Source organism: Pinus tabuliformis, chromosome 4_2 (genome assembly GCF_031772625.1).
Source record: "Pinus tabuliformis cultivar Carrire ecotype Pingquan chromosome 4_2, CPIR1, whole genome shotgun sequence".
Classification (NCBI taxonomy): domain Eukaryota; kingdom Viridiplantae; phylum Streptophyta; class Pinopsida; order Pinales; family Pinaceae; genus Pinus; species Pinus tabuliformis.
The window spans coordinates 415219161-415245232 of NC_142304.1; the positions used below are offsets into that span (position 1 = coordinate 415219161).

The following is a 26072-nucleotide window of genomic DNA, read 5'->3' on the forward strand; positions in this document are numbered from 1 at the left end:
TTTAAAACATGAAATTTATATAGAACAATATAGTACAGATGCTGATTTCAAAGATATTTATGAATCACTAACTCATGGTGCTCAGGTGGAAGAAGTCAATTATCATATTCATGACAGGTTGTTATATCATCTGGGTAAGTTGTGCATACCATAGACAGAAAGGGCGCATGTTATTCGGGAAGCACATTCTTCTCGCATTTCAGGACATTTTGGAGTAAGCAAAACAATGACACAAATTCAAAGGTATTGTTACTAGCCTCGCATGTATGAAACAGTTGTTAAGTACATTAAAGGATGTGTGATGTGTTTGACCAGCAAGCCAAGCAATCGAAAGATCGGTTTGTACATGCCACTTCTAGTTCCTTTGCGACCATGGGACAACATTTCCATGGATTTTGTTGGAGGACTTCCTATGTCCAAGAGAGGGCATGATTACATGTATGTTGTGGTTGATAGATTCAGCAAGATGTGCATTCTTGTTCCATGCAAAAAGCAAGTGACTGTTGAACAGACTGCAAAGATGTTCTTCGAACAAGTATGGGTTCATTTTGGGTTACCTACTTCCATTATTTTTGATCGAGACACTCATTTTGTAGGAGAGTTTTGGTCCACTTTGTGGGGACTCATGGACACAAAGCTGAAGAAGAGCACAAATTTTCATCCACAGACCGACGGACAGACAAAAGTGGTGAACAGGACAGTCATACATATTCTCCGAGGTTACTGCAGTAAACATCCTAAGTTGTGGGATGAATCTTTACCTTATGTGCAACATGCTTACAATTGAGCCTTACATTCTTCGACTAATCGATCGCCATTTGAAACATGTTTTGGGTATCTACCAAATTCACTGATGGATTTCATGTTCGGTGAGGATAAAGTGGGTGAACATGATGCAAACAAAGCTGTTAAGTTCATTCAGCGGATACAGCAGATACATGAAGCAGTGCAGGATCAGTTAGAGAAGAGTCATGCCAAGTACAAAATGCGCCATGACAAGCATCGAGTCGATCATCATTTTCAGGTCGGCGATCAAGTATGGTTATATATCAGTAAAGACAGGTTGAAAGGTGAAGGTAAGAAACTGAAACCCATCAGGTATGGTCCTTTCAAGATTGTTGAGAAGATTGGAAATAATGCATTTCGATTAGATTTACCTCCTTACATGCGTATTTACTCAGTTGTAAATGTAGAAAATCTGAAGTTGTATGAACCTCCGATGATCATGGATCTCGAGGAAGATACACAGATTCCAACTGTTGATGATTTGGCACCTGAGTATATGAATGAGTTGCAGGAAGATACCATCTTGGACAGGAAGGTTCGAACTTCAAGGCGTGGAGATGTTGAATATCTTCAAGTGGGACTCAAGGGCATGAATCCAAGCAAGGCAAGGTGGATGGAGATTGGAAGAGTGAGGGAACTGTACCCTCACCTGATATCTGCTTAAATCAAACTTTTGTGGTCCAAAAGCTTTCAAGTGGAGAGGATTGATCTAGGAGGATCTTGTCAATCCAGTGTATCCAGAGATTTAAGTTCATCTTAAGCTTCGTCAGCTCACCAGTATGGTCTTCAGTTTTATTCATGGTGGATGTGGTCCAAATTGTCAATATGGTGTTTGATGATTATTGTCATAATGTGACAATATCGATTGTAATGGTTTTTTTAATAAGGTGATGTAAAGGGGTTTAAATCCTAAAATAAGGTCTAAAAACCTATGTTTATAAACCTATACTACATAACCTAAGTCCTAAATGCTAAGTGGCAAAGGTGTTAGTCCTAGCACTAAACCTAAGTTCTAAGACCTAATGCAAACACTATGTAATAAACCTATGGAACAAAACCTATTGCAAACCCTCTCGGATCATATTATAAAAACAATGCAAACATAACAGTCCCTAACCGTGGAGACTAGACCGCAGTGGAACCATCAGGCGCATGTGAGCAGTCAAGTCAAAACCGCAATGTAAACAACGCAGCGGAACTGTCAGTTGTAACCACGTGGAAGTTGTCGAAGGTTGTCAGCAAGTGAACGGGTTGTTAAACGCATCAGAACCGCTGGGGTGAAGCCACAACAGCAGACTGAAACCGTCGGGGAAAATCCACTAGATGTCCGCCGGTGGTTAGACCATGGCTGCTTACATGCCAACAGTCAAACTATTCTGCGTCGTTATGTTAGGTCCCTATACTACTAGTGTAACCCCTTATTGTTATTAGTACAACCCCCTTATTATATTGTTGTGCCCATGTAGTCCCCATATTGTTATTATTCTGCCCTTACATTATTATTGTTATGTCGGCTCTGATTATATTATGACCCCTTAGAGTCCTATATATAGAAAGGAGGTCTTGTCATTTGTATCATCCAAAAATTGTTCATTTGTGTAACGTAAAGGAGGTTGCCCCCTCAAAGAGGCACATTTCTAAGGCTTTCATCTATCTTTTCTATTTTTTTGTGAGTTGGTTTCATAACATTTGGTATTAGAGTTTTAGATTCTAGGGTTTCGCTGCTCCAAAAAGGTCATCGTGGAATTTTTGCTATAACTTTTTTTCTGTGACGTTTCAGATGCTAAAAAAAAAACCCATTTGGGTTGAAATCGTTCTGAACCTCAGGTCTGAATTTCAGAGCTTTTCCTACTATATTTGCAAAGATGTGATCTGAGGAAGTTGGCCATTTTGCAGACTCCCAAATTACATTCCAAACAAGTGACCTGGGGAAAATTGTCATAATTTTTGTTTTGAGCATCAGATTGAAATTTCGTAAGAAGTTACAAAAGAGGACGGACTGTAGTTTCCTGTGTATATTTTTCAGATCTTAAAGTCAAAACAGTGACACGTGGCACTTCATACAAGTTCGCTCTTCTAAAAAGGTATATAATCAAGTCATCTTGGTAGATTGTGCATAACTCTTTCTTGGAGAATCTAAATTCGATCAGACTGGTGGCATTGGAAAGAGGACGCAGACGGCTACTACAGGTCATTATTTCATAACTTAAAGATCCGAAAGTACAAAGTTACAGTCCTTTTAAGATCGAGCTCCTAAAATCAAGAAAAGTCGACATGAGGAAGTTTGATGGAAAGGATCCGGTAAATTGGATACTAAAAATGGAGCAATATTTTGATCTACATGAGGTGCAACTGTTATAAAAGGTATGTATTGCATCTTCATATTTAGAATCAGATCAATTTTTATGGTATAAAGGGCTTTGTTCTCGTAAACCACTTGTTACGTGGTCAATTTTCACAGAGGAAATGATAGCACATTATGAGGATACAAAGAAAAACACCTTGTTTAGCCAATTGATAAATCTCAAACAAAAGTGTTCAATGGAAGAGCACATTGAGGACTTTCAAAAATTGAATATAAGGGTAAATGATATTCCAAAGAAGCAAAGGATTGATGTCTTCATAGGTACTTTAAAGGATAACATTCAACATGAGCTTCGTCTTTGGGAACCTGATTCATTGGAGAAGGCATTCAGGTGGGCAAGAAAAATTGAAAGCGAAATTATGGAAACAATGAATCCAACCACTCATGACTATAATTATGGAAGTTTTTCTTCTCCTAGCCTTCCACAACCTACAAGGGTTACACCACAACAATTGGAAGAAAAAAGAGCAAAAGGGCTTTGTTACAATTGTGATAAAAAATACATTAAAGGTCATAAGTGTGCTGAGAAGAAATTATTTTACATTGATTGTGGAGAGAAGGAAGAAAAGGATCAAGAAACATCAAAAGAAGAGTATATACACCAAGAACCAACCCCAGAGAAAGAAGAAATGAATCCGACCATATCTTTTAAAGCATTGGAAAAAATTAAAACTCCTAAAACTCTCAAGATAGAAGGACATATCAAGAAGAAAAAGGTTCAAGAAGTGAAAGATCACATCGAGAAAGAAGAAATGAATCCGACCATATCTTGTAATGCATTGGATGGAATTACCACTCCTCAAACTATCAATATAGAAGGACATATCAAGAAGAAAAATGTTCAAGAATTGAAAGATCACATCGAGTCTCAAGAAATCAATCTGACCATATCTTGTAACGCATTGGAAGAAATTACCACTCCTCAAACTATCAGGATAGAAGGACATATCAAGAGAAAAAGGTAAGAGTGTTGATTGATTCAGGCAGTACCCATAATTTTATTAATTATAAGATAGCTAAGGAATTGAATTGCTTCCTATATCCAGCACCGAAGTGTCAAGTGATGGTTGCAAGTGGAGGAACCATAAATTGCTCTGGAAAGTGCCATAATATCAAGCTATCCATGGGAGAATATGTATTGAATAATCCAATGCTTTCCATTCCAATGGGTGGTGCTGATGTTTTACTAGGAGTCCAATGGTTACAATCTTTGGGTACGATAGCTTTTAATTTTCAAGAACTGTTCTTGAAATTTTTTTGGGAAGGAAAGGAAGTTGAATTGAGGGGTATCGAAGGAAACCCTGGAAAGATAATCAACTCTAACAGCATGACAAAGCTTCCAAATAAAGAACAACGGGGTGTAATTGCACAATTATGTTCACTAGAGGATCCCACATTGAAATCATGTATTTCTCCAGATCTCCAAAACGTTTTGGACAATCATTCCAAGGTATTTGAGACTCCCAAAGGCCTCCCACCTATTCGTGATCATGATCATGCTATTCATTTGATTCCACGAAGTGTTCCTCCAAACATCAGGCCTTACATATATCCATATGCCCAAAGGAGTAGGAACTCATTCAAAAGTTGCAGAAGATCCCAGTTCAAGCAGTATTGCGAGAACTTAACAAGGAAGGAAAAATCATATTGGAACCTGAAGCAATCACAAAACCGAGAAATCGAAAGCTACGAAATAGATCAATTTCAGAGTATCTCATCAAGTGGAAGAACTTACCCGCTGAAGATTCCACATGGGAGGAAAAGAATTTATAGAGAAGCATCAAGAACTACTCAAGCGTTGAGGACAACACTTTTTTAAGGAGAGGGGCATGTTAGGTCCCTATACTACTAGTGTAACCCCTTATTGTTATTAGTAGAACCCCCTTATTATATTGTTGTGCCCATATAGTCCCCATATTGTTATTATTGTGCCCTTACATTATTATTGTTATGTCGGCTCTGATTATATTATGACCCCTTAGAGTCCTATATATAGAAAGGAGGTCTTGTCATTTGTATCATCCAAGAATTGTTCATTTGTGTAATGTAAAGGAGGTTGCCCCCTCGAAGAGGCACATTTTTAAGGCGTTCATCTATCTTTTCTATCTTTTTGTGAGATCGGAAGAGTGAAGGAACAGTACCCTCACCTGATATCTGCTTAAATCAAACTTTTGTGGTCCAAAAGATTTTAAGTGGAGAGGATTGATCCAGGAGGATCCTGTCAGTCCAGTGTATCCAGAGATTTAAGTTCATCTTCAGCTTCGTCAACTCGCCAGTATGGTCTTTAGTTTTATTCATGGTGGATGTGGTCCAAATTGTTGATATGGTGTTTGATGATTATTGTCATAATGTGACAATGTTGATTGTAATGGTTTTTTTAATAAGGTGTTGTAAAGGGGTTTAAATCCTAAAATAAGGTCTAAAAACCTAAGTATATAACCTATACTACATAACCTAAGTCCTAAATGCTAAGAGGCAAAGGTGTTAGTCCTAGCACTAAACCTAAGTTCTAAGACCTAATGCAAACACTATGTAATAAACCTATGGAACAAAACCTATTACAAACCCTGTCAAATCATATATAAAAACAATGCAAACATAACAGTCCCTAACCGTGGAGACTAGACCACAGCGGAACCGTCAGGTGCATGTGAGCAGTCAAGTCAAAACCGCAGTGTAAACAACACAGCGGAACTCTCAGTTGTAACCACGCGGAAGTTGTCGGAGGTTGTCAGCATGTGAACAGGTTGTTAAGCGCGTTGGAACCGCTGGGGGGAAGCCACAACAGCAAACCAAAACCGCCGGGGAAAAGCTGCCAGATGTCCACCGGTGGTTAGACCATGGCTGCTCACATGCCAACAATCAAACTATTCTGCGTCGTTACCTGACCGCCAGCAGTCTAACGCTTATCCAAAGTCTATTTTGGGTTTTTTTGGTTGCAGTTTGTTCTAAATTAATTCAACCACCATGTAACTTTATCCTAAGGTGTCCTCTTGTAACAAGACTGAGACATTCAACCTTTAATGCAACTCATACATGCCTAAGTTTGGCATCAGGAGTTCGAATGAACCTAAGGAGCTATAAATTCAACCTTTTGATCATGTAGAAGGGAATTAGAGTGATTTTGAGACTTGTATGCAGATGTTGAGCCAGAGAGGCAGTTCTTGTTTTCAGTGTATCTTGGTCGTCCAGAGGCGGAATTGGGAACCAAGATAGACGTTGGAAAGCTAGGAGAGAGAGCTTTCTGTTGACAAAGACCAAAAGTGTCTATGTGCACATTCAGTCTGGTGTTTTTGCTGTGTAAATGATCCAGGTGGATATTGGTGGCCACCTGCCAGGTCCACCTGGAACCCCACCATTGTCTTTCTCAGCATTTTCAGTTTCCTTAATTGTAGCACAGTTTACTATTTTTAGCAGTTTTTCGGGTCCTGAACTTCCGGAGCCGTTTTGAGGCCCTAAACGACGTTTTTTTGGAATTCTGGGGCGACCGAGCCATATGTTGCCTCCCAAAGTGGTAGTACTCGGATAGATCTTTCTAACGAGCTATCGTACGCGTCAAACGGAGATCGTATGCCAAAGTTACGACCCCGGGAAATTGATGTACCAATTTACCCAAACGGGGCCCACAATTTGGCGTTTCATCTTCTAGGGTTAGGTTTCGGTATGTGAAGGGTTTTCCATTGTTTCTCAACAATAAATAGGCCTTCGAGCCTCATTGTAATACAGTTCAGAACAGTTCAGAGGCATGTAGCCATCACATCTCTTCTCAGAGATAAGCTACCATCGCCCTAGCTAGTTTATTGCCATTTCTGTTTGTAAGCATATGTCAGTATTTTCCATTAATGAAATGAAGTATTATTTCCGCTGCATCTTTGTGTATATGGTTATCTCTGTAATTTGTTGCGTTCCTGCTTAAATCTGGATCAGTGGTATCAGAGCGGTCTGCTTTTTCTCTGTTTTTCTTTGCATGTCCCCAACAAGGTCGGGATATAAGGAGTTAGGGCTTGAACTGGTTGAACCTTTGCAAGACCAGCCTCGCAAATCCCGACGGCCTCCCATGGCGGACGAGAAGAAAGACGAGGGGGCAGGAGATCCCATCAAAATCTTGCTCGAAGAAGCGCTCGAGCGACAACGGAACGCGATGATGGACAGCTTTGCGCAGATCCTTCAGCGGCTACCCAGAAGCGGCGCATCGGCTTCCAGCAGCTCCTCTGGAAACGCCACACCCTTTAAGGTACAAGTTAATTTTGAAATCCCCATATTCGAGGGTCAGATAGACGCCGATGCCGTAGATAAATGGTTAAATCTGCTAGAGGGTTATTTTTCTGTTCATGAATTTTCGAGTCGGGAAAAGATTGTTTTTTCTCTTCTCAAAGCAGCCCCCCACGTCAAGGACTGGTGGGAAACCTACTGCGAGCAGAAGGATGAAAGTACTGGCTCACTATTTTCAGCCGCACCCACCTGGGATTCGTTCCGGGATGCCATCAAGGAGCAGTACTACCCTGTCGGAAGCTATGAGGATGAATACATAAAGTGGACCACGCTGCGGCAGGGAAGGGACCAAGATGTGCCGGAGTTCACCAATCTTTTCCATACCCTTCGCACAAAGTTGGGTATCAAGGATTCGGAGCAACATTTGATACTCAAATACCGTGGCTGCCTGCACAAGTACATCCAGGAAGAAATACAGTTCCTAAACATCCCCTCGCTCGGCGCAGCATACCGGTATGCCGTCAAAGTCGAGCAGAAGTTTAAACAAAAGAAGCGAGACTTTGGATCTGCGAATCCAAAGCAGGGGAAAGGTGCCCCTAAACCACAGAACAAAGGACAAAGCCAAGGCGGGACAGCCCAAGACAACCAGCTGAAGCTGCAAGCAAAGAGCAACGCCGCGAAGCCGAGAAAGGACACTGGAAAATGGTGCGAGTTCCATAAGAGCTCCACTCACAACACAAGTGAGTGTCGGGCCAAACAGTCACTGGTGGCTGAGCTAAAGGTTTCAGAATCAGATGCATGTTCCGACTCTGAGTCAGAACCCGATAAGGGGTATGAAAAAGGGAAGCAGATCATTGATGCGGATCCCAGCGCCACTGTTGCTACCGCAAAGATCCAGAAAAATGAACCCGAAGATCCAGAGGAGGAGGAGCGTCTCTTCCACTCCCAGATGTGGGTCAAGGGCTCCCCGATACAGTTCATTGTTGATAGCGGGAGTCAAAAGAACCTCATTTCGGCAGAGGTCGTGAAGCGGTTGGGCTTACCGACCACAGCACATCCACAACCATACACCATTGGGTGGCTTTACCAAGGGCGAGATCTTCGCGTGAGCCAGCAGTGTCGCCTTCCATACAACATCAAGCCCTTCACGGATGAGGTATTGTGTGACATTGCTCCCCTTGAAGTTTGTGATGTATTACTAGGACAACCATACTTGTGGAAGCGACATGCTGTGTATGAATCAAGGCCCCGTGCTGTTATTATTACATTGGGAAATAAGTTGTTCAGGATACCAGAGGTACCACCACCTGCCGCCATCTCTTTGATTACTGCAAAACAATGCAGTAAGATCATTTCCAAAACCAGGAAATTTGTTTTCCTGATGATACGCCCTCAAGGGAAGAAGAAGACAGTGGCCGCGGCCTCCAAACGAGGTCCCTCTGCACGGCAGCTACAAATGGACAAGATTGTGGAGGAGTACAAAGACATCTTCACCTCCCCGGCAGGGGTTCCTCTGCACTGTCAAGTCAAGCACTCCATTGATCTGACCCCAGGTGCGCCGCTACCCAATGGACCAATTTATCGGCGCTCCGTTCTGGAGAACAATGAAATCAAGAGGCAGATTCAGGAGCTCCTACAGAAAGGTCACATCCGTCCGAGTTCTTCGCCCTGTGGGAGCCCGATAGTGTTGGTACAGAAGAAGGATGGGACGTGGAGACTCTGTATTGACTATCGGGCGCTGAACAAGATCACTGTCCGTAATAGGTACCCGATCCCGCGGATTGATGACCTCCTAGACCAACTAAAGGGGGCGAAATATTTCAGCAAGATCGATCTGAAGTCAGGATATCACCAGGTACCAATTGAACCCTCAGATGTGTGGAAGACTGCCTTCAAATCCAAGGAGGGCCTCTTCGAATGGTTGGTCATGCCTTTCGGATTGACGAATGCTCCTGCAACCTTTATGAGGCTAATGGATGACATCTTGCGGCCATTCACCAACTCCTTTGTAGTAGTATACTTGGATGACATTCTGATCTTCAGCCAGAGTTGGGAAGAGCACCTCCACCACATCCGACAGGTTCTCCAAACACTGCGGCAACACAAGCTATGTGCCAATTTGGAGAAATGCACTTTTGGCATGACCGAGGTCCAGTATCTGGGATACATCATTGATGAACAGGGGGTGCATGTCGATCCAGCCAAGGTCCAAGTCATTCGGGATTGGCCCTCTCCAACCACTCTAACAGAGCTCCGCAGCTTTCTAGGTCTTGCCAACTTCTACCGCAGGTTTGTGTTGGGATTTTCTCATATTTCTTGGCCCTTGAGTCAAGTCACCAAGGGCGGGGCGAAAGCAAAATTCTTTTGGTCTGAATCTCAACAGAAGGCATTCAGGGAGTTGAAGGATCGCCTCTGCACGGCACCAGTGCTCGCGTTACCAGATTTACAACAACCATTTGAGGTCGAGACAGATGCCTCTGACTATGCTATTGGGGCAGTCCTTACTCAACATGGACATCCAGTGGCATATCACAGTGAAACACTTTCAGACACAGTCCGGAAGTACCCCACTTATGATAAAGAGATGTATTCCATTGTACAGGCCTGCCGACAATGGAAGCATTACATTTTGGGGAAGGAAACGGTCATCCACACAGACCACCGACCTCTGCAATTCATACAGACCCAAGGGAAATTGCAGAATGATCGCCATCAGAAGTGGTCTACATACCTGCAACAGTTTCACTTGAATATCAAGTATAAAAAGGGCAGCACCAATAATGTTGCAGATTGCCTCAGTCGACCACCAATCATGGCGCTAACCACCGTGCTCAACTCTTGCGGGCACGAGACTTCTGATTGGCCACTTCTCTACAAAAGCGACCCAGAATTCGGCCACACATACCAGACACTCTTGGAGGGTCGGCAGGTTGCAGATTTTCACCTCCAGGATGCCCTATTATGCCACCTCGGTCACCTTTGTGTTCCTTCAAGCGAGCGTGCCAAGATGATTTGGGAAGCACACTACAGTCGGGCTGCTGGGCATTTCGGGGTCGAGAAAACAGTGGCAGTACTGCAAAACTATTTCTATTGACCGAATCTTCGACAGGATGTTGGGAAGTACATCCGATCATGTACTGCCTGTGCCATTGCCAAACCGACCATTAAGAAGCAAGGCCTCTATACCCCGTTGCCTACCCCTAGTCGACCTTGGGAATCCATCTCCATGGATTACATGTCAGGCCTTCCTTCCACTAAGCATGGAAATGACTGTGTTTTTGTGGTCGTCGACAGGTTCTCAAAGATGGCCATTATGATGGCCTGCAAGAAGAATATCACAGCAGAAGCCACTGCTAAACTCTTCTTTGAACGAGTGTGGGTGCACTTTGGGATCCCACAGTCTATCATCTCAGATCGGGACAGTCGGTTTCTCAGCACATTTTGGTCCAGTCTCTGGTCAATGCTGGACACCAAACTCACGAAGTCCACAGCCTTCCATCCTCAAACTGATGGCCAGACAGAGATTGTCAACAGGATGATTGTGCACATTCTGCGCATGTATAACTCAAAGCATCCACGCACATGGGACGAGAGCCTCCCCTATGTTCAGCACAGCTACAACCGAGCTCTTCACAGCTCCACTGGCCATAGCCCTTTTCAGGTGGGTTTAGGATTCCAGCCACTATGCCCCATTGATGTGGCCATGCCACTTGCAGCTACTCACATGAATTCAGCTCATGTCCAGTCCGAAACAGATAAGGCCACCAGCTTCATTGAGCGCATCCAACATATTCGCCAGCAGGTCCATGACATTCTTGAGAAATCAAATGCCAAGTACAAGCAGCGACATGATCAACACCGGGTGCCACACAAGTTTCAGGTGGGCGACAAAGTCTGGTTGCATTTGCAAAAGGAACGCCTTACTGGAGCCTATCGGAAATTGAGACCACTTCGATATGGTCCTTACACCATTACTAAGGCTATGGGAGACAATGCATTTGAGCTCAGCATTCCCCCATTCCTTGGCCTGCACCCAGTGTTCAATGTGGACCGCCTTCGGCCATACTTTCCACCATTGCTAGACACATCCGACATTGCAGAACAGCTCAAACCCACAGAATTAAATCCAGATTGCATGGAACAAGCTGCAACTGATCGGATCATGGACACACAGATCAAGAACACTCGCCAACAGCATATCCAACTGTATCGAGTTGTCAAAGCAGGCCAACTCCTTCAGCAGAGCAAGTGGCTCACCAGGGAACAAGTTCAGCAGAGGTTTCCTCATCTCATGGAGGAGCTCAACGCAATGGGGACCATTGCTTCCTAAGGGGGGAGGAATGATCCAGGTGGATATTGGTGGCCACCTGCCAGGTCCACCTGGACCCCCACCATTGTCTTTCTCAGCATTTTCAGTTTCCTTAATTGTAGCACAGTTTACTATTTTTAGCAGTTTTTCGGGTCCTGAACTTCCGGAGGCGTTTTGAGGCCCTAAACGACGTTTTTTTGGAATTCTGGGGCGACCGAGCCCTATATTGCCTCCCAAAGTAAGTGGTAGTACTCGGATAGATCTTTCTAACGAGCTATCGTACGCGTCAAACGGAGATCGTATGCCAAAGTTACGACCCCGAGAAATTGATGTACCAATTTACCCAAACGGGGCCCACAATTTGGCGTTTCATCTTCTAGGGTTAGGTTTCGGTATGTGAAGGGTTTTCCATTGTTTCTCAACAATAAATAGGCCTTCGAGCCTCATTGTAATACAGTTCAGAACAGTTCAGAGGCATGTAGCCATCACATCTCTTCTCAGAGATAAGCTACCATCGCCCTAGCTAGTTTATTGCCATTTCTGTTTGTAAGCATATGTCAGTATTTTCCATTAATGAAATGAAGTATTATTTCCGCTGCATCTTTGTGTATATGGTTATCTCTGTAATTTGTTGCGTTCCTGCTTAAATCTGGATCAGTAAAAGACCTCTTTCGATCAATCTTAATAAAGTGGACGCCCATCTTGAAAGCAGACCCGAAGACGTAGTCCATCAAGGACGAACTCCGTAATCAATGTTTGTTGTCTTCTATCTCTGTTTTTGCTGCAAATTCATGTTTAATTATGTTTCTTAAGTTCTTGATTAAGTCTTGAATCAACTGCTTTCCTTCAGTCTTCCACATTCAGCATATAAGGTTAACGATCAATTCACTGTTGGCAAATAATCAATTCTACTTCAGTTTAGTTTATGATCAATATCAGATCACTCGCTGAAGATCCCAGAGACAAAATTCATTCCGGCTTTGGGGTAAGACTGAAGGAAAACTCTGTCGACCATCTAAGAATGGATTGGTGAGACAAAAAACCTCTCAGAATGTAGATCGTCACTAGAAAAGTAGGTTTACCTAGACAATTACATACATGACACAGATCTGCTGATATTATTTACATCATATACATGTAGAATAGGTTTACATTATAACATGATAATCAGGCTAATGATGATAGCTGAACGGCACGGACACACTGCACCTAAAGCTCTACCACAAGTGAAGAATATAGATTGGATGTTGATCCATTGCACAATTCTCCTATGCAAATTTGTTCCCTACCACATTACTAGCACGTCTGCATGTAAATTTAACTGTCCAAGCTAGTGCCAATCTTTAAGGGGCATATCACCCCAATTTGTCCATGATTCAATGTGTGTGACTCGTCTTGTGATTAGTGCTCTTTCAAGGCCTATAAAAGATGTTCCCCCCATTGACATCTCTTTCTTTTTCTTCTACATGTTTCCCTTCTTACTTTCTTTTTCACTTTTCTCTACTTGCACTCCTTCCCGTCTCCACATTGTGTCCACTATCTCCAAATATGCGATGCTTGGTTTCTAATTTTCAATGGTTCCCACTAGTTGTCCTCCAATTTCATTCCTACTCTCTCAACCTCAGAAAAACCTTGCCTCTTATGTGACCATCACCCTTGCGCTAATTGTAAGCCTCATTAGATAAAGCTATGGCAGTCTCAAAGACTCCCTTAACTTTCCAAGACTTTTATGAGTTTTTTAACATTAAATTTAGGGTTCGAACTATAATTAGAGACCTCTGAAAATTCGTACACATGATCATTGACATGTTTTGGGGAATTACTGTTAATTTTTGTAGCATCAGATGCGTTCTAGCCATGAAATTTTGGGGAGAGGCTATAATACATGAGATCTCCAAAACCCATAAATCGTTTATGGAAATTCCACCAAGAGACGACTTAGTTAGATTATTAGTCGTTTTTTAAATATTTCCCAAGTCTAAACTTAGGGAATATGACTAATTAATCAAAATTAATTAAGTCATGGTGAGAATGTTCTAGAAAAGTACATGGATTGATTTCTAGTTAATCCTAGCCATTTATTAAGATTTAATCATGGTCATTGAAGTCTCAACAGAGGATTATAAGAAGAAGTCGATGGGGCTTGGAGAAGATACACCAAATTAGTTGAGCATTCCATTTTGCTGGGAAATCAATCTCCAGAGTAGCAGCATTCAATTGCCGGAGGTGATTCAGTGAGATTGAGGTAGTGAGAGAGGGGCAGAGATAGTGAGGTCAAAGAAAGCTTTTCCAGTTTCGGCGAGTACATTGCAGAGAGGCAATGATTGCCACAGACATGCAGCGCAGAGCCCTCTAGAGGAGATTTTCGTTTTGCTTGGGAGAAGTCGAGACTTAGTGCTAGACGTTGGATAAAGGTTCCAGAGGCCGGGAGAAACAGTTTTCCAGACAGCAGCTGACGAGACAATGAGAGGTGACGTAGTTCCGAGCTAGAGGGATGGAGTGACTGCGTAGGCTGATGCAGAGACTATGCAGAGGTAGCAAGGGACGACTTAGTTTCAAGCTGAGGTCAGTGTCAAATCGCCTGTGGAGTGAGCAATTTTCCTCACTAGTTATTTTTGTCAGTTTTCCTCTGTTTGGATAGCCAATTTGGGCATCCATAGTTTGTACTCAGATTTTCACTACTGCATAATTTTAAAACCCTCAACAGCTGCACCGATCTTCCTGAGTTGGGTTTTTCCAGGGACTTAGTCTGAAAATAGCAGTGTCATATTGTGTGTGTCCATCTATTTCTTCCAGCATTTTTATTTCTTCCACAGTATATGTTTTATGAAGGTTGCAGTGTATTTGTTTCAATATTTTCTATAGCACACAACAAATAATGTATTTAATTAAATTAACAAATAGAAGAAATAACATCAGTTGTTGCTATAGGATTCGGGTTAGCCGAATTTTCACATGGTATCAAAGCACAAATTGTACGCTGGAGAGCTCAGTAGCAGAAGGGAAGAGGAATTTTGTAGCTTTATGTAAGCAGCAGTTCAAAACCATCGGAGGCAACACAGTTTCTTGGCCAGGAGGGTCAATTTCTTGAGGAGAGAGCGACAGAAAAATAAGATTTCTCCAGATAGAGGATTACCAGAGCCAGAGGGAGTAGCCAGCATTTTCCTTGCAGAGCAAATCTCTTGCTGGATGCAGTATTTTGCAACAGTTGCCTGTGAAAAATAGCGTCAGGAAGAAGAAAGAACACACACCGAGGGAAATTTTCCTCAGGGGACTTCTAGCTTCAGAGGTTTGATTTTCTCTTGTAGATCAGCAGCCGTTGTGAGTAAATTTACTCACTCCAATAGGGAGTGTGTAGAGCCTAGCAATATTTGAGCAGAAGAGAAGAGGAGGATTTCGACTTATTTTGTTGAGATGGCCACCATCAGACTACGAGATCAGGCCAGGTTGGGCGATGCTTCCAACTATGTCATCTGGAAGGCAAGGATGTCCTTCCTTCTAGATGAATATGGTCTAAAGCCATTCATAGATGCAGTGGTAGATATCCCCACGGATGTAGATCAACTAAAGGAATACTAAAAGGAGATGGTGAGGGAAAAGAGGTTGATTCTTGACGGTGTTCGAGATCACATTGTATCACACATAGTGAGCCAGGGAACGACCAAGGAGATGTGGGATACACTTTCCATGCTATACCAAGGCACTTCCGAGCAGTAGAAGATGTACTTGGAGGAAAAGCTGAGATGCACTAGGATGCAGAAGGGGGAACGCATAGGCCCCTACCTCACCAGGATTCAGGCTGTTGGAGCAACACCTCAAGACGCAGAGCTAGTACGGTTGGCACTCAACAGTGTCTCCTATGAGTGACAGGCATTCGTCCAAAGCAGTTTGGGCAGAGAAACCTTGCCAAGGTGGGATAGGATGTGGGCCGATTTGCAACAGGAGGAGTTGAGGAAAGACTTAGTGAAGAGCTCCATCAGTGGCAGCAACAGCGGATCGAAGCAGGTGAAGGAGGAGGAGAATGTGTCCCTCGCATTGAAGGGTCCCAGTCAGGGATAAGGGGAGCAGTGAAAGAAGAAGGACCTGTCGAAGGTCAAGTTCTTCAGATGTGGTGAGCTTGGCCACTATAGCAACTAATGTCCTCTAAGGAAGAAGGACAAGGAGGAGAAGCAAGACCAACAGGCAGCATCAACAAAGATCAATAGGCTTTTCTCTAGGCTGGAGGAAGACTTCACTATGTTTGTTGACATACCCCTGGGAGTCAAATGGGGTGATTTGGTTTTGTAAGCCCAAGAGTGCTACAGATGGGCAGGATTCTTGAAGAGATCCACCTCTTGAATCAGAACCTTGCTACGAGAGTCCACAGTATTTCAGTAGCAGGATGGATCAATGGCAGTAGATGTAGTCAGATGCCAGAGTGATAGATGCAGAGTCTAGTTGCATGTTAGATGTTGGGGAGTGCAATGCAGAGTTGGCAATAGTGCAATTGGCATAGTGCAGGGTCAGCAATAGCACAGATGCAACATATATCAGAGTTGTACAGTGGTTGGTGGGCAACAGTAGCCAGACGTCAACAATGTGCCAGGAGATGATGCAGAGATAAGGTGTTATTGCAGGGGGCAGCAACTCTAAAACACATTCCTTGCTAAGAGGGAGTGTTAGTTTTTGTAGCATCGGATGTGTTCTAGCCACGAATTTTTGTAGAGAGGCTAGAATACATGAGATCTCCAAAACCCAGAAATCGTTTCTGTAAATTCCACCTAGAGACGACTTAATTAGATTATTAGTCATTTTTTAAATATTTCCTAAGTCTAAACTTAGGGAATATGACTAATTAATCAGAATTAATTAAGTCATGGTGAGAATGTTTTAGAAAAGTACATGGATCATTTTCTAGTTAATCCTAGCAATCGATTAAGGCTTAATCGAGTCCATTGAAGTCTCAACAGAGGATTATAAGAAAAAGTCGATGGGGCTTGGAGAAGATACACCAAATCAGTTGAGCATTCGATTTTGCTAGGAAATCAATCTCCAAAGTAGCAGTATTCAGTTGTCGGAGGTGATTCAGTGAGATCGAAGTAGTGAGAGAGGGGCAGAGATAGTGAGGCCGGAGGAAGCTTTTCCAGTTCCGACGAGTACATTGCAGAGAGGCAGTGATTGCCACAGAGAGGCAGCGCAAAGCCCTCTAGAGGAGATTTTTGTTTTGTTGGGGAGAAGTTGAGACTCAGTGCCAGAAGTTGGATAGAGGTTCCAAAGGCCAGGAGAATCAGTTTCCCAGACAGCAACTGACGAGATAGTGAGAGGTGACGCAGTTCCGAGCTAGAGGGATGCAGTGACTGCGTAGGCTGACACAGAGACTGCACAGAGGTAGCAAGGGACGACTCAATTTCGAGCTGAGGTCAGTGTCAGATCGCCTGTGGAGTGAGGAATTTTCCTCACTAGTTATTTTTGCTAGTTTTCCTCTGTTTGGATAGCCAGTTTGGGCATCCATAGTTTGTACTCAAATTTTCACTACTGCATAATATTAAAACCCTCAACTATTGCACTAGTTTTCTCAAGTTGGGTTTTTCCGGGGACTTAGTCCAAAAATAACGGTGTCATATTGTGTGTGTGCATCTATTTCTTCCAGCAGTTTTATTTCTTCTGCAATATTTGTTTCATGAAGGTTGCAGTGTATTTGTTTCGATATTTGCCATAGCACACAACAAATATTTTGTTTAATTAAATTAACAAAAGAAGAAATAACATCAATTGCTGCAATAGGATTCGGGGTTAGCCAAATTTTCACACCTACTAACAACCTTATTGGTCACTAGTACCGTGGCTTTGGACAACATTAGTCTTATGCGTGCCCCGAAGATTTCCAACTTTTATGTGGATGAGCCTTGGTTCCATCTAGCTATCAACACACAACGCCTGGTAGTCTATTGATTGGTATGGTCATTTTACCTTATTTTGCGCGAAGACGGATTTTGGTTTACTGGATATAAAGAAGGAAGTCGAGTAGGAGGACATTGACATTTCGGCTACGTTATTTCCCTACTTGAATTTCACAGTTAGGATGTTTTAAAGAGCGAGAAGGATTTTGTTCTCAATATGTTCAGCCTTGGGGACAAGTCTCCTTCTTAGCCTTTCATATTGGAACTTACCTGGCAGCGACTACCTTGCTCCATAGACTATGTGCTCATGCCAAGACTGAAGGACTTCTTGGTTATAGATTCAGGATGGTGAACATGGGTATTCACAAGTTAGTGCCCTTTAATTGGGCCTAGCTTTCCCTCAACCCTGAGCAAGTGCCATCTACTATGTCAAAAATTTAGGTAAGACATTACATATGGGCTACATCATGTTGTTGCTCCTCTACAATGTTGTCATTGAGGATTCATTTTGTTGAGTTATGTAATCTTACCACCTAGAGGTTAGTGTGCCATCGGCCATCTTCACATTGTCTCTTCATATCAAGCACAAAGATGCTAGGTCTTTGTGGGTCACCATACAAATCAACAAGGAGGTTTCACTTTCTGCACGCTGCCTAGTTTGGATGCCCTAGTATTTGCACAACTTGGCTGATTGACTCAAAATTGACCACGTTTGATTTGACTTGGTGAGAAAAAGAGTTGAGGCAATAAGTGATGTGAGTTTGCTTATTTGCACCCTTGCACGCAATAGAAATCAACAAACATACATATCTGGTCTCTACTTGTTCATCTTTCTATTCTTATGCATGGATTTATACTTGTTTAACTTGCTTTTTGAATATTTTATATATTTTAGAAATTTCCCGACTCAATTCACAGCTTTGTGGTTGAGTCTAAGTTGACCCCGAGTCAAAGGGTTCACTGAGTCTCCAATTCCTAGTAATGCAACTGTGTTGCAGAGTTTACTCAAAGTTGTTGAGTTATTGGCAATGCCCGCTGATTGGTTTCAACATAGCATGCAATTTGGGCAATTGATTCACTGGCCAAGGAAGCCTGGAACTGACACCAGTTTGATCTGTAACAGCATATTACCTATCTGAATGGAGGCTTTTGTGAGTTGAATTATTTATAAATTTATCTCCCTGATCCATCACATAAATATATTGAATGCCGACGCATTTCGAACCAACCAGTGTGCTTCATGGTCAGGGCTTTGTGTGGTTCATGATCAGGACAAAAAGTGCATATCACCTCTCTGCACACTTGATCATACAGATTATTCAGCTATATGAACGTTCTTCAATGCAGAGACTGAAAGCCAGTGTTTGAATGGAAAAATGGAACATCTTCCCCTTGGCCGCGAATCTTATCACAACACCTGTGTATGTGTTGATCCTGTGTCACTTACCATGCCTGTGGTGCCTACAGTCAATGCACTTCACAGAACTAACAGGGGATAAAGAACAAAGAACAGAGCATGCAACTAACAAACCCTAAGAGCAATTCGGTACACCAAAACCAGAAATTACAGCGAACCAACAATAGCAACACTTGCAAACAAGAGACCGCTAAATATAAATGAAAAGATAACGAACACGGCAATAGAAAATTGCACACAATAGTATGCAGATCTTAGGTTGAGAAAACCTTCCTGGGGAATGAAAACTCCACAATTAGACAAAGCACTGTCTTGCGGGTTTGCTTTAATTCATGCCTTAGAATCAAATACAATGGAGCCATAGAGTCTGTCCTCTGAATATAACTGTAATTTCCAGAAACAAAAACAGGTATGGTCGTTCTCCTTCCCCTCAGCTTTGTTCTTCTACGGCCAACCCCCCTGCTGTTCCTGATTTCGGCCTTTCCCTCAAAAGAAAATGAAAACACTTATGTTTTACCCTATAACCGAAAACATGAAAGTTGAAACGGTTTTATCTAGTAAATTTTTGGCCTTCTATACGATCCAAACATTAATGCCAAATAAAATGGAAAGGTGAAAAACATTAATTTACAAAGGTCCTTACATATCAACGACCAATAAAGCAACAACAACAATTGTTAACATGGAAGCAACAAGAGCATCCACTCCAATGTACAACATAAATGCAGCAATTCGCAATCGCAGCTTGTCTCACTACAATGAGGTTCGAATGGAGCTGTTTGCATGCCAATTATAGCTTCTTAATAACCTGTGGAAGCCCGGAGAATCCACGGCCCCAAAAAACCTGCAACAATTTCCAAGTGTGAGGATCTAACAGGTTGACATAGTCCTGACCCTTGCACATGAGGCCTTCAAATTTAAATTGGCATTCTGGTTTCGTTTTAAATTACATTTTAACTGTCTAACTATTACATGATTGGACCCATTTTGGTTGTGCATTGACCATTTTTGGTCATGAATTGACCTATTTTAGTAATGTATGTGTCCATATCATTAGTAGTTAGACTTCTTCATTTTAATATCAATGTTCAAAGTTTCTAGTGGGAATAAAACTAAGCCCCGGAATGTTTTCTGAGATTGGAACAGGAATTTTGCACATTGATACCCATGTTGCTAACCTCAAATGGAAACAACCTGTCAACCCCTCTACTACTTCTGGGATCTCATGTCCACATTCTCCCACAAGGGCAATTCCATATATTAAATATTGGCATATATGTGTGTGAGAGAGGAAACTATGGGCCATATGGCTTAGTAGGAGCGCTCTCCCCTTCCGGGATAAGGTAGTAACCCCTATCATGATTAGTACAAGGTAAAAGCTGCTTTCAAAACATGTGAGAAAAGTCAGATCCATAAAAAGCAGTGAGCTGTTTGGAGAATTGGAGGTTAATATGTCCATCCCTTACGGGTTTTTCAATGGAGCTGCAAAGTAGAACCCTAAAGAACATGGTGGAGGTATTCTTCATATATCAGATCATAACAATATCACTTTTGAATGACTTGGCCCAGCGCAAATAATTCAGTAGATGTAAGGGTAGCCAGCCTAGTGATGACCACTGCTTTCGAGAAAGGGATATGGAATGTGGAAATAAATATATATGGCAACTCCAAACTAGTTACTGATTGGATATAGAATTCTTATCACAGAAACTCGAACTTCTTGCGATAAAGTCTGAAAAGCTCAAGTGCAATCCGAATGAAAACAAAGACAAAGAGGGGCCACTGTCACTTCACCAACCCTCTTCTACATTTCAAGAAGGCTCACCTCCAAATCAATGGAGGCTTCCTTAGGTCAATATTGCTGGGATTAGGGCACAGACTTCCAAGGTGATGTGAAGTGGATTCTTCCAAGGTGATGTGAAGTGTAAATCCAGCAAAATGGTTTTGAAAGAATTTTAGCCTTTGGTTTGACGAAAGGACTGGACCAATGCTTCTTCCTACCATTATTTTTGGGGCATATTGGATCAACTAAGGACTCCCTCGGGGGAAATCAAGTGGATCTATAATGATATCTAGAGCTGTCCACTCCTAACCCTAAAAGATCCCCCTTGTATCTTACAAAATCCAAAAGTTAAGGAAAGATTCTTCACTAGAATTCTTCCTATGGTTTCAAGAAGGGATTCATCCAAGAAGAGACGAAGTGAATGCACCATCTCCACCAAACAAGAACAATTACACTTAAATCATCCATAAACAAATCCAACAATATCAGGGAGACCATTTACTCATAAAATCAAGATCACCCATCAACCCTAGCCATGAAAATCCATAAAAATTGCAAAATCATTCACAAAACCATCTCCACAAGAAATTGCTCTAGTCATCCTTCCACAGCGTATTAGAAAATAAAAAATGTAATAAAAATTCCAGAACTAGCCAAGGGATTTCTCCCCCAATACATCCATGAGAAAATGATAAGGAAATGCGTCTCTATTTATAGGGAGATGTTCATCTTCCTTTTACATTAAAATATTGATTCTTTAGCTAAAAAGTCCCTAATCTAACCTATGGGGGAGTAAAAACACCTTCTTCTATCATTAATTAGTCCAAAATATGGATTGATCGTGCCACATATACAATGAAATCAACCCTAAAGAAGGGTATCTTCCTCCACAAATGATGCAAAGAAGGCCCTTCAAGATGCGACATCCAGCCTCTAAAGGCCTCCCAAGTGCTCCTTTCCTCCACAAAACCAGTAAGTACAATCTCTATGTATCCTCCAAAATGGGTAAGTGGACTTTCAAAGTGAATGCTCAGCATCAAAAGCCCCAAATAGTCGATCTCCTTCACTCATCATGTAAGAACGCCAAATCTTCCCTTAGCAGTGGATGTATGGGTTTTTTGTTGTCACATCCGTATAACTCATGAGCAAATTTGAAATTTCCAAAGGGGCCAGCCCCAAGTCTCACATGCACAGGTCGGCCCAATTCATATTTAATAAACAGATCAGCCCAGTTAGATGATACAAACCTCAAAGGTCTAGAGAAACCATCTGGATGAAAAGAACAGTTTACATAGATTACTAAGCATGGTCTAGTACAATGGTCACACTTTTGACTAACCATGATACATAATACAAATCATCACGATGACACAACTGATCATGGAACCATGGGCTCTAACATTATCTAGAAATATGCATGAGATAGGCTCAGATGTTGGAACAAATTTAGCGAAGAAAGTACACTAAAGTGAAAATGAAAGGTAAAAGTGTTGAATTCCAGCATTCTGCAATTCAAATAAAACCCTCAAATTTCAATAGCGCGTAAAATAAGGGCCACTGTGAAATATTAAGCTTCTGTCCTCCTTCATTCAAACAGGAAAGCAATATATATGTCTCCATAAAGGATGAAACTTAAGGATCCTTTCATCAGCAGTAGTTTTTCTTCTAGCCAAAGCCCTAAAACCTTGTGATTCAGCCACTGCCCCATCAACTTATCATCCAAAAACTTTTGAACAAATAAAAGAGCCTTACTCCTGGGAAATGGAATAGTTATTTTCTTTGACACTTATAATAACTTCATGAGGAAACATACTCTCTCTGGTTGATGAGCTCCATGCTTTGAGGTCTTAGCTACAGGGGCTTGGAACACCACGGTTTTTTGCTCAAGGCTGGATTTAGGTTAAAAATTGACCACATGATGAAAGCTACCTGCAGCGAGTTGGCAGCAGGGGTCAAAACCCTAGCTGTAGTGGAGAAAGCCGCCTCTCTTCATAACCAAAAAAGACGCAGCAGCAATACTGGCATTCAACAGACCGATGGATAGAATGAATGAAAAGAAAATGAACACAGAAATAGAGAATGCAGATAGTAATAGACAGATTTCAGGTGGAGAAAACCCTCCTATGGTATAAGAACTCCACAACCAAATAGATCCCCGCTTTGCAGGTTTGTTTTAAATTTTAATCACGCTCAAAATCGAATTCATCCACAGAATCCCCACTTTGGACATAACTGTATTTACCAGAAACGGAAATAGCTATAGTTATTCTCTTTCACCTTGCTCTTCTCAATTTCTGCCTTTCTCCCAAAAGAAAATGAAAATTCCTATTAGTTTTTCCCTAATCATGACCTTGAAAAAAAATTTATTGAGTGAATGTTTTGGTTTCAGTACAATGATAAAATCCACTCGTTTACACTGTAAAATTGAAAAGGTCAAACACAGTGATTTCCAAAGATACAGTCAACAATCAGCAAAGCAACGACAGTAATTGCTTTAGATCACAGAGGCAGCAACAAGGAGCATAACACCACTCTGCAACATAAATGCAGCAACTCGAAGTAGCAGCTTGTCTCACAACAATTTCATTTGAATGGAGTCGTTTACAGGTCAATTATAGCTGCTAAACAGCCAGCAGAAGCCTATAGAATAAACTGCATTTCTGATTATGGGTGGCCAATTTCCAAACTGCTGGCACACTCCTTATGAGGACTTCCAGTTTAAATTGGCATTTTGTCCTTTTTAATTTTTATTTTATGGATTATGTCTTAATATCAATGTTCAGAGTCTTTAGTGAGAATAAAACTAAGCCCTGGAATGTTTTTCCTAGGTTGGGACAGGTATTTTGCACATCGGTACCCAGGTTGCTCACTTCAAAAGGAAACAACCCCTCTCCGATCTCATGTCTAAATCCTCCCCAAAGGGCAATTTCATAGGTCAAACACTGGCATGTGTATGTGTTTCTTTCTCTATATATGTCAATTGGCTATAACTTAAATAATTAAAAGTTATTATCTTCTTCTTCAAGTAGTTTAAGCAGTCATGACTTCCCTCAGCAGTCATGACTTCCCTCTAACTTAAATATTTATAGCTGGAGATAACTCAAGCAGTGACATCTCTTCCCAAGCTGAGAGGCACGGATTCAATTCCCTTGATCATGTCTTCCCAAGCTGAGAGGCACGGATTCAATTCCCTTCACCCCCTCATGATCATGAGGTGCTCCCATGGACCACATACCAACATACATCTATGTATGAATGTATGCATCATCATCTACCCAAATTTACTCTCATTTCTAACTATTCCAAATATCTCATTCTAGATTTTGAGGTTTACTGTAGATTGATTTTCCAACCGGACTAAACCATTTTCAGGCCAACGTCAGACTTTATGGTATAAAAACCTAAGCCTCCCCTTCCTAGTAAACAAGGAGAAGAAGAAAGAGAGGAACCTGAAAGCTTAGAGAATAAACTTCTGGATGTGGATGATTCACGTTGAAAAGTTGTGACTCAATTTTCCTTACAGCCAGTAACTAACAGATTTCATAGTTTTGAATTGTTTTTGGTTTAATATTGGGAAACTATATTGGAGTTACATGATAGGAGTTTTTTTTTAATTATAGAAATCTTGTTCATAGCAGCTTCAGGCATATAGTTTTTGTTTACCATTAATTTGAATAATAAAAAGATTGAATTGCAAAATGCAAAAAAAACTAATAGTCTTATACACTATATATGATATCGCAGCCATTAAAATTTAATTTCATAATATCGTGACTATTAAAATTTCATTTCATTTTTCATTTCATATATAACCTTGCCTAAAATTAAAATACAATATGTGTAAAATTAAACTTCCCCACAATATGTGTAAAATTAAACTTCCCCACATAACCGGTGAACTACATCCTCAAACTAAAAACTTAAAACTTACTGATAAATATATCGCCTTGAGAGAAGAACTAAAGACTTACTAGTAAGTGTGCCTTGATAGAAGAAAGACTAGCAGTAGGTGGTGATGGTTCTGCTGCTGGTGGTTCTTCCTCAGCGGTAGCGGTGGCATCGGCATCGGCTATTGCCCTCCAACTCCTGGCGCCAACCATCCGCATCCTTATTATTTTCCGGCCTCCTCTTCTTCCTGGCGTTTCCACCCCTCGTATTCGTAGTTCTTGAGCATTTTTTGGCCAGCTTTTACCAATTGGCACTGGCAAGGGGAGAGTGCAGGCATAGGCTCGAGCAGATATCATGATAGATTATTTATGGACGCGCCAACGTCCTCGCCATTCGCCCACAAGCCTATTGGCTATATATACAAATTGTTAATATAAGGAAACAATCTTTCTTCTAATTTGGTGAACGCATGGTTTTGAACACACGGAACAATTTGCCCCAATACATCAATAAATCACAGCCACTTCTATTTTATTCATGGTTAGTGGTGAGCAAACCCCTATAATTGTTTGTATATTATTTTTTATTAAAAAAATTTAAAAACTCTAATTTAATATAATATAAGTAAATATATTTTGATTAAATAATTTATTTTAAATAAAAATTAATATTTTTTTTGAAAAATATATGTTAGGTAAATAATTACTTTATAAATTAAATATAACATTATTGTATAATTATATTTAATAGTGTGTAATAATTTTTTGCTTTGGCTTGTTACACAATATTAAGAGTTAATATATGTTATATATTACTAATAAATATATAATACTAATAAATATTTATTATAGGATAGTGTCAATACTTAACTATAGGATTGTGTGTATAGTCATAATAATTATTATGTATTAATTTTAGAATAATTAGATGTTTGTGTTGAGATGTATATAAGCAATACACATATTTTTTTGGGTTAATATTGTTATAGGAATTGACAATACCTTAAAGTTTTATCTGAAGATAGTAAATTTTGAGTGCAATTTTTGTTGGTTTCCCCAAAAAAACGACATTTTGTTCTACAAAGTAGCTTTGGAAATTCAGGACCTAAAAATTGCCGAAAAATCAAAATTTTCAAAACAGTGAATTGTGCTAAAAAATAGGAAACATATAGGAAACAATGTTGGGGTCCAATTGGAATAGGTGGGTGGCCACCAATATCCACCTGGATCAACCTCGATGTCCAAAGAACTCTATCCATTCCAATTTCTGTATCACAAACACCTTCAATAGTGGAGCTCTTTCAAAACAAGTTATATAGTGGGAGATGTACCTCCCACAAGGCTTTCCATACACCCAAACTCTCTGTAGAGAATAACAAAATCACTTTATCTCACTAAGTTCCATAGCTTAATCAACTAATTGATTGTAAATTG

The 26072-nt window shown here is 41.1% G+C and overlaps 1 protein-coding gene across 2 annotated transcripts in view; it reads right to left on the reverse strand.

The window, feature by feature from the left end:
• LOC149169719 (plastid-lipid-associated protein 6, chloroplastic-like) overlaps positions 1-25099 on the reverse strand; it is a 67231-nt gene extending 42132 nt beyond the window's left edge. The window contains exon 1 of one of the 2 annotated variants that reach the window (XM_089428781.1): positions 24723-25099. In XM_089428781.1, coding sequence (XP_089284907.1) covers positions 24723-24995 — 273 coding nt within the window. In that variant the 5' untranslated portion in view covers positions 24996-25099. The remainder of the gene's footprint in view (positions 1-24722) is intronic. The other variant, XM_089428782.1, reaches the window with a different exon arrangement.
• Positions 25100-26072: the final 973 nt, after the last annotated feature.